This window comes from Hippoglossus stenolepis, chromosome 4 (assembly GCF_022539355.2).
Source record: "Hippoglossus stenolepis isolate QCI-W04-F060 chromosome 4, HSTE1.2, whole genome shotgun sequence".
Lineage (NCBI taxonomy): Eukaryota > Metazoa > Chordata > Actinopteri > Pleuronectiformes > Pleuronectidae > Hippoglossus > Hippoglossus stenolepis.
This window is the reverse complement of record NC_061486.1, coordinates 7,788,282-7,808,420: the sequence shown is the minus strand read 5'-3', so window position 1 is coordinate 7,808,420 and position 20,139 is coordinate 7,788,282. Positions and strand designations below refer to the sequence as shown.

At 41.2% G+C, this 20,139-nt stretch overlaps 1 protein-coding gene across 5 annotated transcripts; it reads right to left on the bottom strand.

Moving 5' to 3' along the window:
* Positions 1-539: 539 nt before the first annotated feature.
* On the bottom strand, positions 540-18,377 carry kiaa0753 (KIAA0753 ortholog). Of its 5 annotated transcripts, none has more exons than XM_035155348.2 (18): positions 17,936-18,377; positions 16,973-17,266; positions 16,600-16,855; positions 16,385-16,494; positions 16,219-16,281; positions 15,693-15,914; positions 14,997-15,174; positions 14,075-14,274; positions 13,773-13,903; positions 12,865-13,020; positions 12,216-12,305; positions 9,683-9,770; positions 9,360-9,431; positions 9,024-9,194; positions 8,746-8,827; positions 8,358-8,478; positions 3,050-3,277; positions 540-1,488 (listed from the first exon to the last, which is right to left on the bottom strand). In XM_035155348.2, the coding sequence occupies exons 1-18, from the start codon at positions 18,062-18,064 to the stop codon at positions 1,335-1,337; spliced, it is 2,745 nt and encodes a 914-aa protein (XP_035011239.2). In that variant the 5' UTR covers positions 18,065-18,377; the 3' UTR covers positions 540-1,334. The 5 variants fall into 5 exon arrangements, with proteins under 5 accessions (XP_035011239.2, XP_035011242.2, XP_035011240.2 ...); XM_035155351.2 differs by having other exon boundaries at positions 9,360-9,428; XM_035155349.2 differs by having other exon boundaries at positions 12,865-13,017.
* Between the last annotated feature and the right edge of the window lie 1,762 nt (positions 18,378-20,139).

Below are 20,139 nucleotides of genomic sequence, written 5' to 3'. Positions count from 1 at the left end.
ACAATCCATTTAAGAACAGTGAGACAATACAACACAATCATTTTCATGTTCCATAAGGACAGAACTATTAAAAAAGTTAATAAGCAAGTCAGGAAGTGCTCTATTCTCTGGCTTGCAGACTCTTCAGTCTCTCAGTAAAATGCTAAGTGGTTTCTGCTGAGTTGGCAGGAATGAAATTATATTCTGCTCCATCTTTTAAATCTCTCTCCGCAGACACATTAAAAACTTCCGAGCCATTACAACATGGAATAATTAGAAACAGAATAGTTAAAAGCGTTTATTGTTTCCCAATCCCTGATGTCAGAACGGCCTCCGTTCTTGACGTCGGTGTAAAGACGACAACACTGAATCAAAACAAAGCAATGTGCACTGAAAAGCCTGCACATATTCACGCGCCCACGCAGGACTCAGCCGGAGAGGAAATAGAGACATGCTGATTCAGTGTGAGCTCATTCATTCAGTCACTGTACGTCCACTGTCAAGAGGCTGGTCCCCACAGGCCAGAGCGGCATCTGGATGTGTCCCCTCTCATCTGTCTCCAGAATTCACAATTGACAGTTTTCGCCCTTGATTATGCAGGATTCAGTTGGACAGTGCTGACAGTAAACAAGTGAAAAACTGGAGTGAGGGCAAGTGGTGAGAAGGTAATGATAAAATGGTGCTAAATCAATATTCTTCATGTCCACATTATTCTTTTGTTCTCCTGCACTCTATCTAGTCACAGTGGACACAACTTACTAGATAAGACATTAAGCAGATAGTAGAAATAAAGCCATTTGCTGTGTTTAAACCCTTTATTCAGATATTAAAGTAAAGGAAGAGTTACAATAGATTAAACACATGATCTTCTCCTGAATCATTTTGGTGGCGACCGTATGCAATTCATTTATTTCCATATTCCAACGTGAAAATAGACAGTGTGAGTAATCCCCAGGGAGATTTAAGCCAAGTGCAAAGGGAGGTTGGTAATCTTATAATCCTCCGTAATGTCATGATGGTCTCTCCAAGCTTATCCAAACTAAACTAACTTTCCCGGGGGAATTCAACAGCATATAGAGATGAACCCAGAGGAGTAATGTGACTAATGCTCCGTGTGCAATTCAGCAATCTCATCTGCTGCAGCGTCATTTAAAAAAATATCTACAATCCCATTTCAAGAAAGTCACAGCAAAATAGATAACAACACATTTTTCATTCCAAAATGAAAAAACCTGCAATTGAAACTTGCAAAGCTATTTACAAAAGTAATCATAGACCTTGGTCAACAAAATAGACCCGGTTCAAAATAAATACTTCACACAATTAACTGCTCCATCCACGATGCTGGTAAGATCCTATTGGCTGACCAAAGCCGCAGCTGGAGCAGGAGGCGACTGGACCGGCTGAAGAAACTCTGAGGTGAAGACGGCCTCGGCGTACTCCTCCACAACGTCCTGAAACTCCGCTGCCACGTCAGCCACCGCCTCCGACAATAGCTCGTCTGCCAGGCTGTGGGACAACATGGAGCAGAGACATTACATTTATATTACAGTATATTAATATATACAAAGACAAATGTTAATTGTCTGAGTATAGCATCAGACATCTGTGTATCACAACAAGGGAAATATATTATGACAACTGTATTACTTGAAAGACCTACAATGATTCTGCAGGGTGAGGTTGTTATGATAATATATCCTGTAATTATTCTATTTATTGCTATTAGACCTTTAAAAAATGGTTTTAAAAAAGTCAAGTGTACATCGAGTAACATGTGGTTAGATCCTGTGATTTCAAAAAAAAGTATCAATCAAAAATACTAGAGGTGGAATTAAAGCAATTTGGGACTTTCAGTACAAAACGAATTGAAAATAACTCAAAAGACTGAAGGGAGCTGTGTGCAGCATCAAACTAAATTTCAGTGCTTTGATCATTATCTGGTTCAACACGAGACAAAGACGGACTTGAGCCAGAGGACACGGAGGGTAAGTGTGCACTCTTACAGCACACCGAAAACCATCAAATCATCAGGTTGTCAGTGCAGCACAACAATCAGAGTAATTGTGTCCTGTTGAACTACCTGTACCTCTGACGAGTCGATACAAGAAGACAGCTCTCAACACTGGACACAGGTAAAAACACAAGAGAAAAATCTACCAGCATGGATTGGGAGAAACCATTAAAAATACTAATAATACTAAAAGCCATATTGGCTCTATTGAACGATCCCTCATATCTGTATATTTAAATATAATGTAATCCAAGCACAAGCTCATGAGCGTAAGTTATTGTACAGTGAAAGTTTGATCTCCTGAAACGCCTCCTCATTGGTCCAGACGATGCTTCCGGCGAACCGTCATGTCACGTGACATCACAATGCCAACATTTGCATAATATGTGCCAAGCATCTAGTCCGTAACACGCCCACTAACAAAGCCAGGTAACGCAAGAGTGGATTTCCTACATGCACTGAAAGCTGTTGACCAATCACAACAGAACAAAAGTATGAACCTGAATGTGACGATAATATGTTTCCTTCAAAGTATGAAAAAGACTAAATCCACCCAACCAACACTGGGCTGCTTGTTACCATCTCATCCCACAGACAGGTTTCTGTACTGTTTCAGAAAAGCAGCAGGTGTACAGGCCTGTATGTACGTATGTGTTCTCTCTCCAAAAACACAGAGATAATTGGATGACCTCTCCTCTTATAAAAGGATTGCATTTGGAATTTTGTTATTCGTGCAAATGTGTACTTGTGAGAAGAACAATCATGAACACCAGAGACGCAGTATGCACAACATGAACTCTGCATGATCCTCTGAGAACGAGCTCTTCAGATTGAACATTATTTCTGTCAAACACATCAAGGGAGAAAAAAATCTCCCTCTCATCTGGTTCTGGTTGTAAAAACTTAACACATGATACTGAAAATATGTGGAGAATGTTTTTAAAAAACCTTAACTGATTATTGAATTTGTAATTAGCACCAATTATCTATAGCTTCTGACAATCAGAGGGGTGTCAGGTAACTTTTACTTGTTGCATTCGATGTCAAGTCTTTCACCTGTTTGCAGTGGCCCAGGGGTTGAAGCTGCCGACGTTCTCGTGAGCCACAACTCGCAGGTAGGCGTCGTAGTCTTCCCGGTACCGCCTGATGTTTCTCAGCGTGCTGGCTGGCACAGACATGATCGTCCCCGTGCTTCTCTCCACTGGGCCCGGGAACACGGTGGTGTTTCTGGCCTGCTGCTCCTCTTCGGATGCCTCCTCCGTTCGGCTGTCCTCCGACAGGAAGCTGTTTGTGTGGAAACACAAGAGAACATGTTGATTTGTGCGACACCTTTTTATTACCATGACCATTCAGTGGTGTATGAGTCGGGTAGAGGGCCCTCTGAGGGCTACAACTGCGGAGAAGAGGTTAACTTGTACATTGATAAAGGAGCCAGACGAGAGCGCAGTGCAGTGATTGTGCAGAAATGCTTACTGTGCCTGATATGAGGCTGAGAAATATGAATCAAGAAAAGGTCTCAGAGTGCAGACGGTCTCTCTTGTCTGCCTCTTGCACAGATTGAGTCGGGGCTCAGCTGGGCACTGCTGTGGTCTGGCTTTATAATCCTCTCTGCTTGGACAAATCAGACGTGCTCCTGCAACGGACCTCTCTGTGCTATATTTAGTGTTGCAGCAGCTCCCAAAGCAAAGTGCCTCTCTGTATTGTGCTCCCCTGCCTCGGCTGAACCTGTTTCTGTTCCAAGTGTGGGGGCAGCACACCGTGGGGTGGCCATAAATATCGAGGCACCAACACAGTCAACTCTCCTTCCAGTTCGAAATGGGTCGATTTACTGTCTGATGGGCATCTGAGGGCCAGTGTCACAAAAGCAACAATTCAGCATCCTGCAAACTGCCCATTTGTAAAGTCAGAATAGAGCACATGCTTTTTTTTTTTTTTGCCACATTCGGCAAAAAGGGACCAGTTTGCCTTTTCAGTCGACAAAAACCTTTCAGGCACTTTGCTAAAAAAGACCTTCTTCAAGGCCAAGAGTAATCATGAAACAAATTATATGAATGACAAAAGAATCTAGAAACAGAAATGTAACAGCATGTTACGTGGGTGGTAAATGGTATCTTTTCAATCTGCTCTGGCCTATAAAGCTCAATGGGTTTAAGACAATATTTGACATCTAACGTAAGTCTGTGTGTTCACGGGAGTCTGTATGTTTCTGTGTGGGCAGTGATAAACATATTTTTTCCATCATGTTTGTCTATCTACAACTTGGGCTGCTCACAAACCAAAACAGACGAGGTGCTTTCAAGTTGGTCTTCTTATTTCTCATCCCATTCCCATTTCTGTATCGCCCGGGCAACAGAGGACGTGGCAAAAGGATGGTGCCACGTGTGATCCATGACAATCGACAAAGACTGGGCTGAAGCTGAGCTGGTCAAAGCCAAATGGGGCTCTGGGATCATAGGGGAGGGTGATCAAAGCAAGAGTCAAAGAAGTCTTGGTGGGCGTTTGAGAACAGCACGACAGATCAGTGATAAAAAGTATGAAGGACATTTTCTTGTTTACTCAGGATTTTTACAAAACAATAGTGTCTCGTATCAGAAAGAATCCGGCGGCACTGAGGTCATTGGGAGTCTAGGTGCAGATGGATGCAGGTGGTGGAAGCCATTTACTGAGCATCACCGCTTTCGGCTTATTTAACGTAATTGGCCTGAGAGGACAAATGTAGCCATAAACAAAGGGCCAGTCAGATAGCAGATAGAGAAATACATGAAAGGATTAGAATATTGCTGAGCGTGCTTTCATCTTTTCATTGATTGGCTTGACCCGCTGATGGAGCGGTGGTGGGTATGTCAGCATGAGCCAAGAGGGGTGGTGGAGGGGCAGAGGGAGATCGGTGTCTGGGCTCCGCACCATGGATACATAAATCTTATCAGCCGCTCTGCTGAATTCTCCGAAGATGAAATCTGTCCCTCCATTGTGTCAGAGGTGGTTTGATAGCACTCGCACGACGCGCGGACACAAAACACTGCCGAGGTGGAGAATAACAAACACGGCTTTGGAAATAGTTTTCAAGGGGACTGTGACTGTGTTACGTCTGGTGACAGATGATGTTGATAATAATGCAAACAACTGAAGGGCCCTCACTTCTGATAACCCCGGCTTTTGTCAGTCAAGAGGAACTGCAGCTTGCCTGAGCAGAGACTAAAAGAATAGACTGAGCGGCTGTAAACAATAAAACCAGGGCTGATTTATTTATAGATGCAGTGAGAAATATCTGCTTCTCTAAGCTCTGTCACTGTCACATCAGTGTTTTTTTTCTTTGTGTCTGTGTGTGTGCGCATGTGGCACAGGCACATTGCACGCATGACTCTGTTTTCCTATTGACGACAGAGACTGATGTGTCTCTCTGGGCTGGGAAAAGTAGGTTGTAAACAACTAATCAGCGCTGAGACAACACACATGATGAGGTCTTCCTGCATCGTGCTGTTCCACCCCCATTAAACCCGTTATTCTGCTACACTGAACACATGGAGCATTAATTAAGCACAGCACCACATCAAACAGAATAACTAACTGGATTTTTAAGCCTTTTAATCAGGTGTTCTTTTGGTTATTTACCATTTAAACTGGGTCTCAGTTCTGCCTTTTTTCCACAGCCTGGTATATTACAAGTATTAATTATCGGACCTATCGGCAGGCACACTAAAGGTGAAACGTGTTCATCAAAACAACATATTACTTTTGGGCGATAAAATGAGACGCTATCACTGAATTTAGATTGATTTCTTGTATCATTTGTTTATTTCCAAGTAGGAAGTGAAACTTGCACTTTAGCTGCACACTAACACAGCTCATTTCCCTCTGCAGATAGAAACTGATGTCATTTCACATTTATCTTAAGGACTACTGTGAAACTCAGCTCCTATTCCTCCCCGTTAAAGACCTTTTCTGACATGTCCTACATGAAGGGCATTAAATCAACAGGAGCTGCTTGCAGCAGACTTTAAGTTTAGGTTCACTTGGTTGGAGCTGTGAATGTGGCTCCTGGTGTATTATGTGTGTTTTTGTGTTGGTACTGCTGACACAACAGGTTTCAGGTTTGGTTTATTTGCCTCATCTCATTAAGTGCTGTAAGATGCGTCACTTGGGTCATTTTCACCTGAAACACAGTTGGCCCTATAAACTCATGTCACTTTATAAAACAACTTCTTGGCCCCAAAAGACAGCTCTATAAAACAATGTTCCTTATAAACACAGTTTCTCTTTGTCACAAACCAAATAACAACTTTATTACTTCTTAGGGGCCTAGGCACTGTGGAGAAAGGGCTGAAAGGAGTCTGTAACAAATGTCTGCTTGCATCTTGTTGGAAAAAAAATTCCACTGTGAAACAGAAACAATGACTACATTTAAATGGACATCAATAATATGACTATTGACCTTATTCTGAATAAGACATTACTTATTTTTAGTTAATGAATATACTTGGTGATGTTTGCATGAGTTGTTAATTAAATATTTCATATATAATGTGATTAAGTCATGTACATGTTAACATCATGCAACTAGGTTCGAAATACTCCACATGTTTTAATTTGATAATTTTTCATTTTTCCAAAAATGACCTTATTCAGATTAAGGTCATCAGAGCCTGGGGTTTGCATTGCAGTGTCTTAATCAGACTATTATCTTAATCAGGTTAATATCCTAATAATGGTGTCCATGAATGTATGTGTAACGTGTCTGCCAGGAGACAGATTCACTGATCATTCTGTAACCTTCACACGGATAATCCTTCTAACTTCTTAATAAGAAACCAGAGTACATAACAACGCAGAGTATTAAATCCCTCTACATAACTCTTCAAGCAGCTCCCAAGTAACTACTGCATTGTTTGGATCTGCAGTTAGAGGTAACAGATGTGGGACATGTATGAGAATCAATGATTGTTTTTTTTACAAACGAGTACAACTACTGCACAAACCAAGGGACATTTTATCAATCTCAATGTAGCTGTCTTTCTACTGTCATAGAAATGTGGTGAATCTGGCGCAAAAGAGAATCTGTGACGGAATGATGTGTGAGTCAGCAGACAGCAAAGCTACCCGCTCTCTGTACTGCTCAATCTGTCAACATGAGTAAAGGAATCTGTTAATCAATGCACGAACCAAACTAACACTCAGTGCTACGGATTTTAATCTAAGATAAACCCAATAAAAACCTCAGGACAAATATTTACCTTGTCTTCTGAAAGGCAGATGAGAGCTGAAACACTACGGTCATTGATTCATTTGTTAATTAGATTATTTTAATTTGAAAATCTTGTAATGTAATAAAGCCAAACATAAAATGACATTAGTTTTACAAGATTTACTAGTTTTACTTTATTTATTTTGAATCCTAATTACAGCCACTGTGGTACACGGTGGATATTAGTGTGTCAAGGTGCCATTTTGAGAAGCACTGTAATTTAGGTGGGGGATCAAATTGATGCATGCTTGTCTGTCTCTGTTTTATCCCATAGATTCAGAAAGTGTCTGAACAAATGAGCTGGCGGTTCTCAAATGACTTTGCCACTATTAAGACGCTGCAAGACCGGATACCGCAGGAAAGCTGAAGAAAATTAATGAAAAAACAAAACAGAACCTGAGGCATTCCAAGTCTGACTGACTTTAATTTGCTAATGGTCACGGCGTGAATTTGTTAGAAGAAACTTGCTGCTGGCTCGTCTGTGTCAACAACTTTGAGCTCTTCCACTCTCTTTTCTCTTCCTTCCAAGCTCCTCATTAGTTTAAGCAGTAAAGCAGCTGCAGCTAAAGCCCTGGGCGGCCGAGGGTCTCTCTGTGGAGTCTGCTGCCGGAGTCAGGAATAGACTCTGCCCTGGGTACGGTAGCCACCAAGTGAGTTTTGTGGGATGAGTAAGGCCTCCCGGTGGGAGAGCGATTATAGGGCAACGACACGTCATGCGGAAAAAAAACGGTAACAGTGCATCGTCGGAAAAACATTAACCACTTTACTGTTCATCGAGTCTAGGGGCCTAATTAGGCCAATAGTGAATGAGTTCCTGCGGCTGATGCTGCTGTTGTTCTTTGCTCCAGCGTATAGCCACAGGAAGTCTTCAACTGCGATTCAATACATTTACTTTCCCCATGAAAAGGGACCTTATATATCCAAGTGATCAAATTTCCATATGCACATTTTTTAAAAGAGGGTTATATCATATTTTATGAATTAATCAGGATTGCGTCAGAGCATTTTCTGGGAAGCAGCTTCTTTAAGATGAATAAAACAACAAGGAGGAGCGCCATAAGCAAAAAAACAGACTGAGATATTATATGAGTGTGAAAAAGGGTAAAGGACAAAGTAACCCACCCAGTATCCACAGGTCTTTGTAGGACGATATCAGCTGCAGTGGTTTGCTTCAGCACTGGCCTGGTGAGCCTAATTGGCTGGGGGGGAGCTGGTATGGAGCCCGGAGCATGGCACTGGGGTCCTGGGAAGGACAGAGAAGAGGGGGAGGCAGGGGCAATGACAGTGTGTGTCGGAAAGGATGGGTTAGAGCAGGGGACAGACGGATAGACAGATGGAGAAAAATGAGAGGAGCATACAATCAGAATGACAAGTACTCACCTCCTCTTGTCAGTTGTAGCACTGTCTCCACCTACAGGGGACATCAGGGAAATGTCTCTAGAATCTCGAGACATTTCCCTGATCTAGAGTCTAGATGCAGGTAAGGAGGATAAACAGGAGTGTGTTTTACCTGCTGCTCCTGGTCGGTCCCAGTAAAGAGGGTCTGAATAGGTGATAGAAGTAAAGCGTCTCCTCACTTCATCCTGATCCTTCTGCTCAGGCACACAAACACAGAGAAACACATAATAAAACATATTCCCCACCTTCTGATAGTGAAGCACATCAGTAAGCAACACCAGACCACAGCCGTCATAACACCTAAATATAAATAACAAACCGGTCGCTGGTGACCTTTCAAATTCCACAGCACCCTTCTGTTGGCAGGCCTTTCTGCAGGGCACCTCTCACCTGTATCTCCTCCATACGAAGCAGCATACTCTCCAGGGTGGGAGCCTGCAGCCTACACTGGGCCAAGCCCTCCAACTGTCTGTCTGTCTCAGCTGCCCACGCCGCCCGTGCAGTATCCTCAACCAGATCCTCCAGCAGGTCCTCACTCAGCTGCTCGGCAGTCTCAGCTGCCTGTGAAGGACACCATACGCATGAGCTAGAACAAGTTATATAAGCCGAGTGTTAAGCATAATAGTGTGTCAGCCTTGCTGTTTAAAGTTGCCCAATTCGAACTTTCTTCAATAGAAACTGTCTTCTCTCCTGTGAATTATTGGCAACAGCGTCGGCACAGCTCACCCTCTCTGCAGCCTGCTCAGACAGCCGATTTCTCATTGAGTAGCTGATCCTGCTCCTGGACTCGCCAATCTGCTGCAGTACACAGACAAAAACAAACTCAGCCCCTTTCAATCCAAAGCAATCAACCTCTACTCCCACACGGTCCATAGAAAATCTGGCAAATCTGAGGGTAAATAAAGCAGCATGTGCTCTGTTTTATTTTAAGGGAAAATAAAATATATTGATCGCCTTGTCACTCTTCTTCTGGTGACGTATTAAGAAAAGAGAGGAAAATCACACTGTTCAGGTCAGAGATCTATTGTCTATACGCTGACTCCTCGTACCTGAGCTTCATCCAGAAGGGGCTGAATTCTCTCTCTAGCTTTCTGCTCAGCTCTCTCAGCCCACTGAGTTGGCGAGACCACTTCAGACCTGTAGATCAAAACACACCCACATCGCAAGCTGTCACAACAGACTTTCTGAGGCTGATAGACTGAACTTTAATAAACTAAATGAGACAGGTTATTCCCTGACAAAGTTAAAACATAATTTTAAGAAATGTATTGTTAATTAACTGGATGCTAAGTGACAGATGTTAAATTAAAATATAAGACTGCTTTTTTTGATGCATTTGAAGAGTTGGTTGCAAATTACAATTTTCCAATGACTGTCCTTTTTGAGTTTAGTTAATGCAACTAAAAAAAGTTCAGAGCCACCCGTTTTATGATTGATAATCAATAATCCTAATGGGATTCACTTTAAAACACAGCAGTATTCATCATATTCACATTGACTGTGATTAGACAAGGTCAAACATGTCAAGCTATCACTGCTCTGCATAGAGAAAAAAACTGTGTGAACGCTGCAGTGAATTTCTCCCGGCTTCTTCCACTGCAGACATCAATGAAATTATTACCATAACCGTGATGTGCTTCTTACAAGGACTCCAGCTGAGATCAGTTCAGGGCATAATAACTCCATAGAGATTAAATTGATGAATGTGATATAAGCATTTCATAAAGGAAACAATCTATCACCTGTGATAACAACTGACAGCTTTTTATACAATAAGTTCAGTTCTATAAAAAGTGTAAAAATACTGAAAAATTTAAAGCAACACTATGCAACTTTTTAAACCTTAAAACAGCAGCTTCAAATCGAGTTCGATGGTTCACTGACTTGGAATAGGGAGAATTTTTCCTCTTTCATTCCCACTCCTCATCCTGAACGTCTGTTCTTGGTCTATGTAACGTTGGTGAACGGACACTATCTGCTGTTAGAAGTATGGAACTGACTGATGGTCGCAGCTCCAATTGTCAGAATCGAGTTCAATAGTAAAGCTGAACTGTAGATCAGTTAAAAAATACTTAAAAGTCTTTATAAAACTAAAGAACTTTAAACCTAAAATTTGTTACAGCAGCAGCTCCTCTGGTTCAGTTCAGTTGTGTTTCAGTTCCTACGTTAAACCACTGAATCGCTCAGACACAGATCCCAACAGAATCAATCCAAACGTGTGGCTGCAGAGGGCGCTGCTGCTCAATAGAGTTACACGGTGTTGCTTTTATTATATAAAAAAAACCTGTAAAAAGTACATTTTTGGTGGCATTTTATTTGTTTTAACGCCATAATTAGTTCATTTTGAAGCCAGATATTTTACCTTGTCATAGCACAAAATGTACAGCTAGAGGAAAAACATGGTGCAGGTCCATTAAAGTGTCCAACTAACCCTTTGTGCCCAAAATCATCAGGAGCCTGGAGCAAAAGTTCTCTAGGGACAGAGAAAACACCAACGGGCCTATGGGTCTTTGCTTTTGTGTGTTGAGAAGCATGAAGGACCAACCTGCACAACTGTTGGTGTTATTACAGCTTTAAAGACCAAATGTTGCTGCGACTGTTGCTCTGCTCATGTCGTGTTTTGTTGTCGGCCTCGCGGAGCTTAACTGTCCGATGCCTTGATTAGGGAAATCTGTTGGGATCTTTAGGATCATATGCTCCCGCTGTTGCTACGGAGATGTTGCTGAACTCACAACCTGCATTGTTTTGTGTTCTATTGTTTGTAGGTAATTACGTTGATGTTGTAATTCCCCATATAACAGTTCATTAAATGGTGAGGCCTGGCACATAGAGCTGTGTGGTCGATTACTGTGTGAATTACTACTTTGGCTTGGCAGAAAGATTTATGTTTTTAAATGGCATTACAGCTAGGGTGAGTTTGTTCTTACTCAATAAACTTAACAGCAAATGGTTGTATTGGACAATGTACAAATATATACATGCATATATTATCATAAATCTCATTATAATGTAGAGTGATTAAAGGCCTCTGAAAAGAGCTCTAACCCCCTCTGTTACTATACTCCCCTTTTGTCTATGCCAAGCTTAGTTTAATTCGAATTTCAGGCTTGGTTCTATTTCAGGCAGCTGATCATATCATCGTATCATATCCTATAAATGCATATTATGCATGTTAATCTCAGCTTCTTCTCTCTCCTGGACTGTGTATTGTCTCGTCCCACTCCTCTCTCCCCCTGCTGCTTTCTGCTGGTATTTCTGCCTGTAGAGTCTGGATCTCTTATCGCAACCCAACTGGCCCCATGTTCCCGAACAACACCCACTGGTGCAAGAATTAGGGTGAAGGCGGACGGCTGTATGCATATAAATATATATACACACACACAAATAAAACTGACTTCACTTAAATGGTAATATATAGAGGTTGCAAACTGGGCATAAATGGAGACACATAGTTATTAATATTACTAATATATTAATATATACTGGATCCATACCGAGCAACTGACATGGCATTGTGATCTTCAACTTCCCTCCCCTCAGAACATTTACATCTACTAAAACTACATCACAATGCTACTGCACCTGAATCTCTGAATGCGCTCAGCCTCTTCTTTACTCAGCTGGTTGAGCTCTTTCAGTCTCTGCGTCGTCATCTTATCCAGCCAGGCGTTCCTGTACCAGGCCAGTATTCACAAAATGAAACGAAATGCAAGCTCAATTAAGAATTTCACTCAAATAACTTAATAATCATTGGCTCTAAAAATCAGGCTGCTTGCCACTGATTAATTGGAAAGAACAATTGTAGTAATTACGGTTTGATTAAACAGGGACGTCTGCAGAATACTGAATGAGGGGCTTATAATCACTGACAACAGGCCAACTATTAATCACTCATAAAGAGAAATGGCCTCAATCTAGCAGGCACCTAGATTAATTTATTGGAAAGAATTAACTTTGAATCACAATCAGAGTATCGCCAGTAGCTCTCAGCAAGTGGGGTCTGACACAGAGGTTAAAAAATGACTCTCTGAATACAGAGGGAGAATTCATTAACATTCCTTTTTCCCTAGATCGCTTCTTTTTGGCTTATTTTTCCATTTGCTTAAACAGATAATCTTACGTTTGAGGTAGAAAACAACAAAAAAGCAACAATGACTACACTGTGAGTATTTCATTGTAAAAGCAGAAGAGAAGAAAAATCAGGTGAAAACTTGTAGGCGGTCGGCTTCACCTTAATGCTTCATTCTGAGCTTGTTTCTTCTGTACTGAGCTCAGATCCGGCTCCGCTCGGTAACCAGCGGCCGCATTCGGCTTCGGAGGGCTCACCGCAGGCTTCGCTGGAGAGAAGAGACATCGAGGCTCGGGTCTCCCCCTTTGAGGGGATCTGCTGAGATAAAAGCAGAGGGATAAAAGAAAAATAAACACAGGCACACAAAGATATGCACTATAATAAGACTATGAGCAGGAGGAATAAGAGAAGAGGGATCATGGAAAGGTAAAGAGAAAGAGCTGTTTTTGTTTGTTTGTTTATCAGCAGGATTATGAAAACACTACTAAATTTCTATTTTAATGAAGCTTAGTGGGACAAAGGTACATGAGCAAAGAAAGAACCCTTTGAATACTTGCAGTTCTGGACAAAGGGGAGGATCCAGGAATGTCTTTTATCATTTTCTTTGATGTTGTTTTATGACATTTTCACTGATTCTCCAGGAAATATTTCATGGATATTGATGAAATACAATATCATGAATGTGTGTAATTTGGTACAGATCCAAATTAAAATCTGGATTTAAATATAGTTTCCATATTATTGTTTCAGCTGCTGTACGGAAATAAATACAGCTAGAAACCTGTAACTACCACCAATGTGTAGCTGAGATAACGAAATGTAGCCTGAGCTATACTGAGTCCCATTCTTGCTCAAGATACATTAATGAGAAGTTTTATATAAACTGATTCACACTGGATGCAAACTGATACCTTAACATTTCAGTTTCAGATATTACACAACCTCAGTTATGTAACGACATTAATCATCTAGTGTGATGTGAAAATGACTGAGAGTAAAAGCATAAGCGAACAATAAATAGGCGATGACTCTCGTGTGTCATCAGCTGAACAGAGAGATTAAAAGCTCACCGCTGTGGAGGAGGAGAGTGAGGGGATGTGGGTATCCAGGGCACAGAGGGATCTCTTTCAGGGACCTCGTTCACTCTGAGCCGAGAGGAGACTGTAGGCTGCTGGAAGCCTGCACCTCCTCCCTGGTTACGCTGTGAAAATAGATTAATAAACATATGTTAAAATTTGTCAGACATTCACATGGATTTCACCCCTGGCACACGTGTGTCTTTTCACTGTATAGAACCCAAATCACACGGTTGTAAACATTATATATTTTGTCTTTAATTCAGTACTGAAAATTGCAGGAGTAAAGTCAGCACCTTCAATATTACGTCAGCCTTTCTTCTCTCAGGGTGCAGTCCCTTTCTACAGGTGGCGTTTGTCTGAGGTCGTCCCTGCAGATCTCTCAGGCCGCTCTGCTGGGCGAGGCTCTCCAGGCCGGCCCTCAGCACCTCTGCCCTGTTCATGGGTGGCCGGTGAAAGGTGGTTTTGGGTTTCTGTGAGGCCATTCTCCTACCTGCTGTCACAAATGAAAAATGAAACTTTTGAATTGTTTTGACCTTGATTGATTGAATCTTCGACAGAAGTATAGGAACAGCTACAGTAACAAACTCTTTTCTTATTCTTTTCTATTAAACACAAGGAACCTGGGCAGCTAAGGCATTGCCCACTAACAGAACACTGTCAATTAACACTCTTCTCTGCCACTTGAATCCCTACTGGCTGCCAGATAAGTGGCACAGGGACTTTAGTAATACAACAAAGCTGTTTGTTTCCAGGGAGATCTGAGCTCATTGTAGGTGTTTGTGTCATCCCTTCCACAGGACGCCTCTCAGCCCAATCACAGCCAGCAGGGGTGAGCTGCTCATACGACTAAGCAGCGGGGGAGTGGAGGCCAGAGTTTTGCACATCAGTTCCTGTTTGTCTATATCATCTTCATGGCTCCTAATCAGTTTTCAGCCGCTGTGTAGCCATTTAAGCACAGTGGGAGGCTCAAACACAACAAAAGCCCTCAGGTGACTGGCAGATACACAGGATACAGTCTGTTATCCATCAAAAGGTATAAATACTATTTATTCTGTCCAGTTTTCAGCAAACTGCATTTACATTTGTATTAGAAACTGTGAGACTTACTCAAGATTAAATTTAGTAAATTTTTTTAGAAAGTTACACGTGAAAAAACACCTAATTAGAGAGAAGCAAAGGCTTTTCATCATGCTAACTATTCCATGCAGGACTCACCATGGACACCTCTTTTGGGATTTCTGGGTTTGCAAGGTCCTTGAACATTTGAGGAGCTGGGACCCTTGAGGACACGAGTGGGCGACATGCTGCGATGAGGAGACTTCCTGTGTGGAGGGCATGTTTGGGCCTGCACCTTATCAATCATCTCTTGTTTTCTGAGGGCAGAATCCAAAGTCTAAGAAGAGAGAGAGAGTCACAAGACAACACAAATGTGGATTATTCACTTAGAAAAAATGTTGCCCCAACAAAATAATCTGTACATGTAGACAAACAAAGTAGATTATTAATTATTTACCTCAACAAATTAACAATGTTAAAAAAGACGATTTTGATGTGCACCTAGAGACACATGTAATGCAGTCATGACCTATGCGTATGATAGGAAACAACTCAAGGGAAGAGAGTGCGAACTTAAATTTGAGTGTGTTTATATCCTTTAAAATTTAAACTTCAGGAACCTTTCACACAAGTTTGGAGGATAAAAATGAAAAGTTAAAAAGGTCTCAGTTCAACGGCCTGTGGAAAATAGTTGTGTTGTCTGATCATTCAGTAAATTGAGAATTTTTAATCCTGCTCTACTGCCCTAAAAGTTTTGGACAATGCATACAGAGTCAGTCATATTGTAGTTATTGTTACATTTAACATCTACTGTGCTGGAGTCAAAGCATTGTAAACACATTTTACGCTCTTCACCTCGAGTTTCTGCAGGATGTTGAGGGCCGTCTCGGGCACAGCTGAACCCTGGTCCACTTCGACCTTGGCTGAACACAATGAGAGCTGGCGAATCAGCTGGCCCAGCTCTTTGTAGTGAGGAGGCATCTTGCTAAGAGATAAATCCGACAGCTGGTGGATAACATCTTTTAAGGCCCTGAGTGCCCCACGGTGGGCGGCTGCAAGTCTGTTTACTGCAGAGGACTGAAAGAAGAACAGAGAGTAAATCAGTTAACCATAAAGAAAAGCAGATATCAAAATGATTTTTGCTTGGGAGTTTTTTTTCACAAACTGATTAGATGTTTCAATTCATGTCATAGAAGCAAATAAAACTAGTACTAGTACAACTTCAGATCAATCATTCGTGAAACTGTATAGAGGACTGGATCTTGTGTTTTGAGGGAAAGTTATTTCAATCACTGGTTTCAATGCTTTGTTATTACAGACAAATAAATAAATGTACTCATCTCTATACAAAAGTAAATCTTTGAAATTGCTGTTGACATACCTTTTTGGTATCCGTCATCTGCTGAGTTCTTAGTTTCTCTATGTCTTCTTTTACTTCTTTTACCTGTTCAATAACAATTTTATAGAACAGTGTTTATAGATACAGAGCAAATTAAGAAGTCAGTCAAGTTTTATTACTCACATATATTTGCCAAAGGTTTTAATACCTGTTGCTGAAGGACATAGATAATTTGTGATGAACGTGCTGCCTGCTTCTGTCTGCGCACCTCCAACTTGTTTTTCTCTTCAGGCTCCAGTGGTTCCTCCATTTCTTCCCCTGTTGTTTAAATCCCATCATTTATTATTATTAATGACAATTTGTGAAATGAAAAACCATAGAAAAACTATGCAGATCGAGGTGTGTTCTGTTATTGAAGTTTACCTCTGTTGGCCAGCTCTTCTACTTTCTGAATATACACGTCTAGCTCATTTTGCAGCTTGAAGATTTCCTGGCTCAGAGGGGTCGGTTTGCCTCCTTCTGGCTGCCTCGACCTGGGGTCTCTGGTTAGGGGTGACCGGCCGAACCAAGGCTTTTTACTAACGGGAGGCTTCCAGGATGTTTGCTTGGCAGGACGGGCTGTTTTGTCTTTTGGACTGGAGGTCTTTAACTTCATCCTATTTGGTGTGGCTTCAAGCTCCTATAGAGAGAGAGAGTCAGTTTCATTACTGAGTGAAAAAAATGACTATTTTATCTTTATTGTAAAAGCGACAGCTTAATAATTATAGACTATGACCCTTCAATCTCTGGTGATTACCTGAAGCAGCTCTGCATCACTTGTTTCAAGGAGTGAGGCCTCTTGTGAAGGTTTGACAGGGGATTTTATCAGCGACTCGCGGCGCCTTCGTCTCAGATCTCGCTTGGCAAGCTTCACGGCAGCCTGCAGCCTCTCCTCAGAGAGCGCGGTGAAGCTGAAGGAACTGCCGGTGCTGTCCACATTCTCACGCCTTTCGGACAGTGGCAGCAGCCTCTCTATCACGATGGGTACAGGCAGGTAAACGCGGGTGGCACGGTTGCCGGCACTTGCAGGGATGGCTTCGTTGAACAATAGCTGCGTAATTGTGAAAGCAACGTGCAGGATACCAATCAGTCATGTCATGTGAAATGAACAGCGATGATGACACCCTATCATGCTTTTCACAGACGTTTCTCAACAAGTATTTCAGTCAAAGATAGACAGTTAGATAGATAGATAGATAGATAGATAGATAGACAGTTAGATAGATAGATAGATAGATAGATACTTTTATTGATCCCAAAGGAAATTTAGGCATCCAGTAGCACACACAACAGTCAAACACAAGAGCAAAGAGATAATCAAAGGTCAAAATGAGTCAAAACACTGCAGTGAGAGGAAAGTCTCAAAACCAGAATAACTAAAGTTACTGTCACTGTAAAGAAGTGTGTGCTAATGGAGATATTGACAATACAAACATTTTAAGTATAAGGGGATTGAAAGACACACAGAGTATTAAAGCCAAATATAAATACAGATTTTAAGATAAATAACTGAAGCTTTACAAAGTAATGTAATTTTAAGACTGTTTAACATACAATTAAACGAATAACTCACTTTAAATGTATTGCAGGATTGTTGTGTGAGACTAAAGTGGAATTAACTGAACTGGATGTACACGGGGAACCCTGTAAGAGGAACTACTTGTTATAATAACCAACAATGGATATTAACAGGTTATAGACACGTCCTCCTGTTGTTTACCTTGGTCTGAGACGTCCCACTGGTCAAATCTCTTCGGTTTCGTGCTGGGTCTAAAACGACCCAGTCTCTCCCTTCGCCCTGTTGATCTGTGGGGAACGTGGGACCGGTCTGGAACATGCGTGCAGCCATGACGGTAAAAACAAGCACCGACTTCTCTCAAACTAACATGTTCAGCTGAGGAGAGTTAGCATAAGTAAGCTAGCTACGCTTTTTGAATTGAGGTCTGCTAACGTCAAGTCCAACCAAAAACTAACCATTCAACCATTTTGACTTAGCTTCTACTACAACCACTCTTCTGTTATAAATTAGCAACACGCAGCTTCGCTAACTTTACGTTAATTCAAATAAAATACACCGTTAATAGTTTTTAGTCGAAGCTTGACAACAGTTTAAATCGCCGCCATGACAACAACAGACCCCGGCCAGCCGGAAGTAGTTTCAAGATGCGTTCGCGTCATGTCGTTTAAACTGAAATGACGTTCAGCTATATGTACACTAATGCCAAAGATTTAGCAACAATTTTAACAGCTATAAACAGTTAATTCGTATCTATTTCAATATGTAAAAGACATTTTAAAATACGAAGCACATTTATGCATTTTATTTACCGAGACTACAAGATTAGCAGACGTACAAAACTCTTAAATCTGATATCTTGCTTGTTTTCCCCATTCTGCTATTATTGCATGAACGCAACAAATACGGATCCTTAAAAGAGTCAAAACCAAAACCCAGAAGCGCAATTTTAATAATTAATAAAGTTCATTGCAGTGACTGTTTTTTGCATATGCTCATTTTAATAATTTTTAGCATTTAATACTTTATACAAGTAGTTCCCAAGAATAATCAAAAATCACCAGATTTGTAGATCTTAATTGGGCAGGAATGGAATATTTCCTTTTTGAAAATAAGTATATAATTTATAAAAGGGAAATAATTCATGCTTATGCAGGATTTGAGTAGGCCTGAATCTACACATTCACTTCCAAAAATAACGATGAATGTCATCTCAACAAGATGGAGATATAAACTACCTTGAATTTCGTGTTTTTGTCACACGGTGTGACCGTGGCGTGGCGTCAAAGTTCGATTACACGCCATCAAAACACGAGGTTGTGTATGTCAGACAAGTTCGTCAAAGTAAAAATGTGGAAAATGGCAAAAATGGCCACTAAATCCAAAATGGCGGGCTCCCTGTTGTGTTTTTCACAATGCACCCCTAGACTTTTTTGTATTTCGACCGATCTTCACAGTTATGACAACATCGTCTCCTTTGGCGAAGGATGAACCTTCGCCAAAGGAGAAGATGTTGTCATAACTCCACTGTACATTGTCCTATCACCACCAAACGTCTGTCTCATGATCAGAGTCCAATCCTGAACAGCTCTATGTGTCAATATTTCCTCAGTGTCATAGCGCCACCTACTGATTTGCCATGAAACAGGAAGTACTTTGTAAATCCACTCTGCATTATCCAACCGGCCCCCAAATTCTGCCCTATGATCACAATCCTGACCTGAACAGCTCCATATATTCATATTATTGCAGGGTCATAGCGCCACCTACTGATCAGTGGGAAAATTAAGTTGTTGTAACATTGTCCAATTGACACAAAATGGCTCACGCTACATCAGAGCCCCTACTTGAACAGATCTATTAGTCTATATGTAATAATAGTGATGGTGCCACCTATTGGCAACAGGAAGTAAACTTTGTTTTATAACTATCATTCGATTTACATAAAATTTTCACTGTGTGATCTGTAATTGATAGCGTGGACCGTATTGCACAATTAGCAGGCAAGGATCGACGTCTCGTGACAGACGCAGGAAGTGCAGCGTTTATCCTTCCCGCAGTGCGCAAAACGCATGCTACGCGTTTCTGTTTTTCATGTTTCATTATTCATGCTTTTGGATAGATATTACCCACACATATCTTTGCGTATTTTGCATTTTACCACCAGTTGTTTGCGTATGCTAATTTGAATAACTTTGAGCATTTTAATACTTTATACAAGTAGTTCACAAGAATAATCAAAAATCACCATTTTTGTAGATCTTAATTCGGCAGGAATGGAATATTTCCTTTTTGAAAATAAGTATATAATTGATAAAAGGGAAATAATTCATGCTTATGCAGGATTTGAGTAGGCCTAAATCTACACATTCACTTCCAAAAATAACGTAAACACTCTTCTGTTGCGT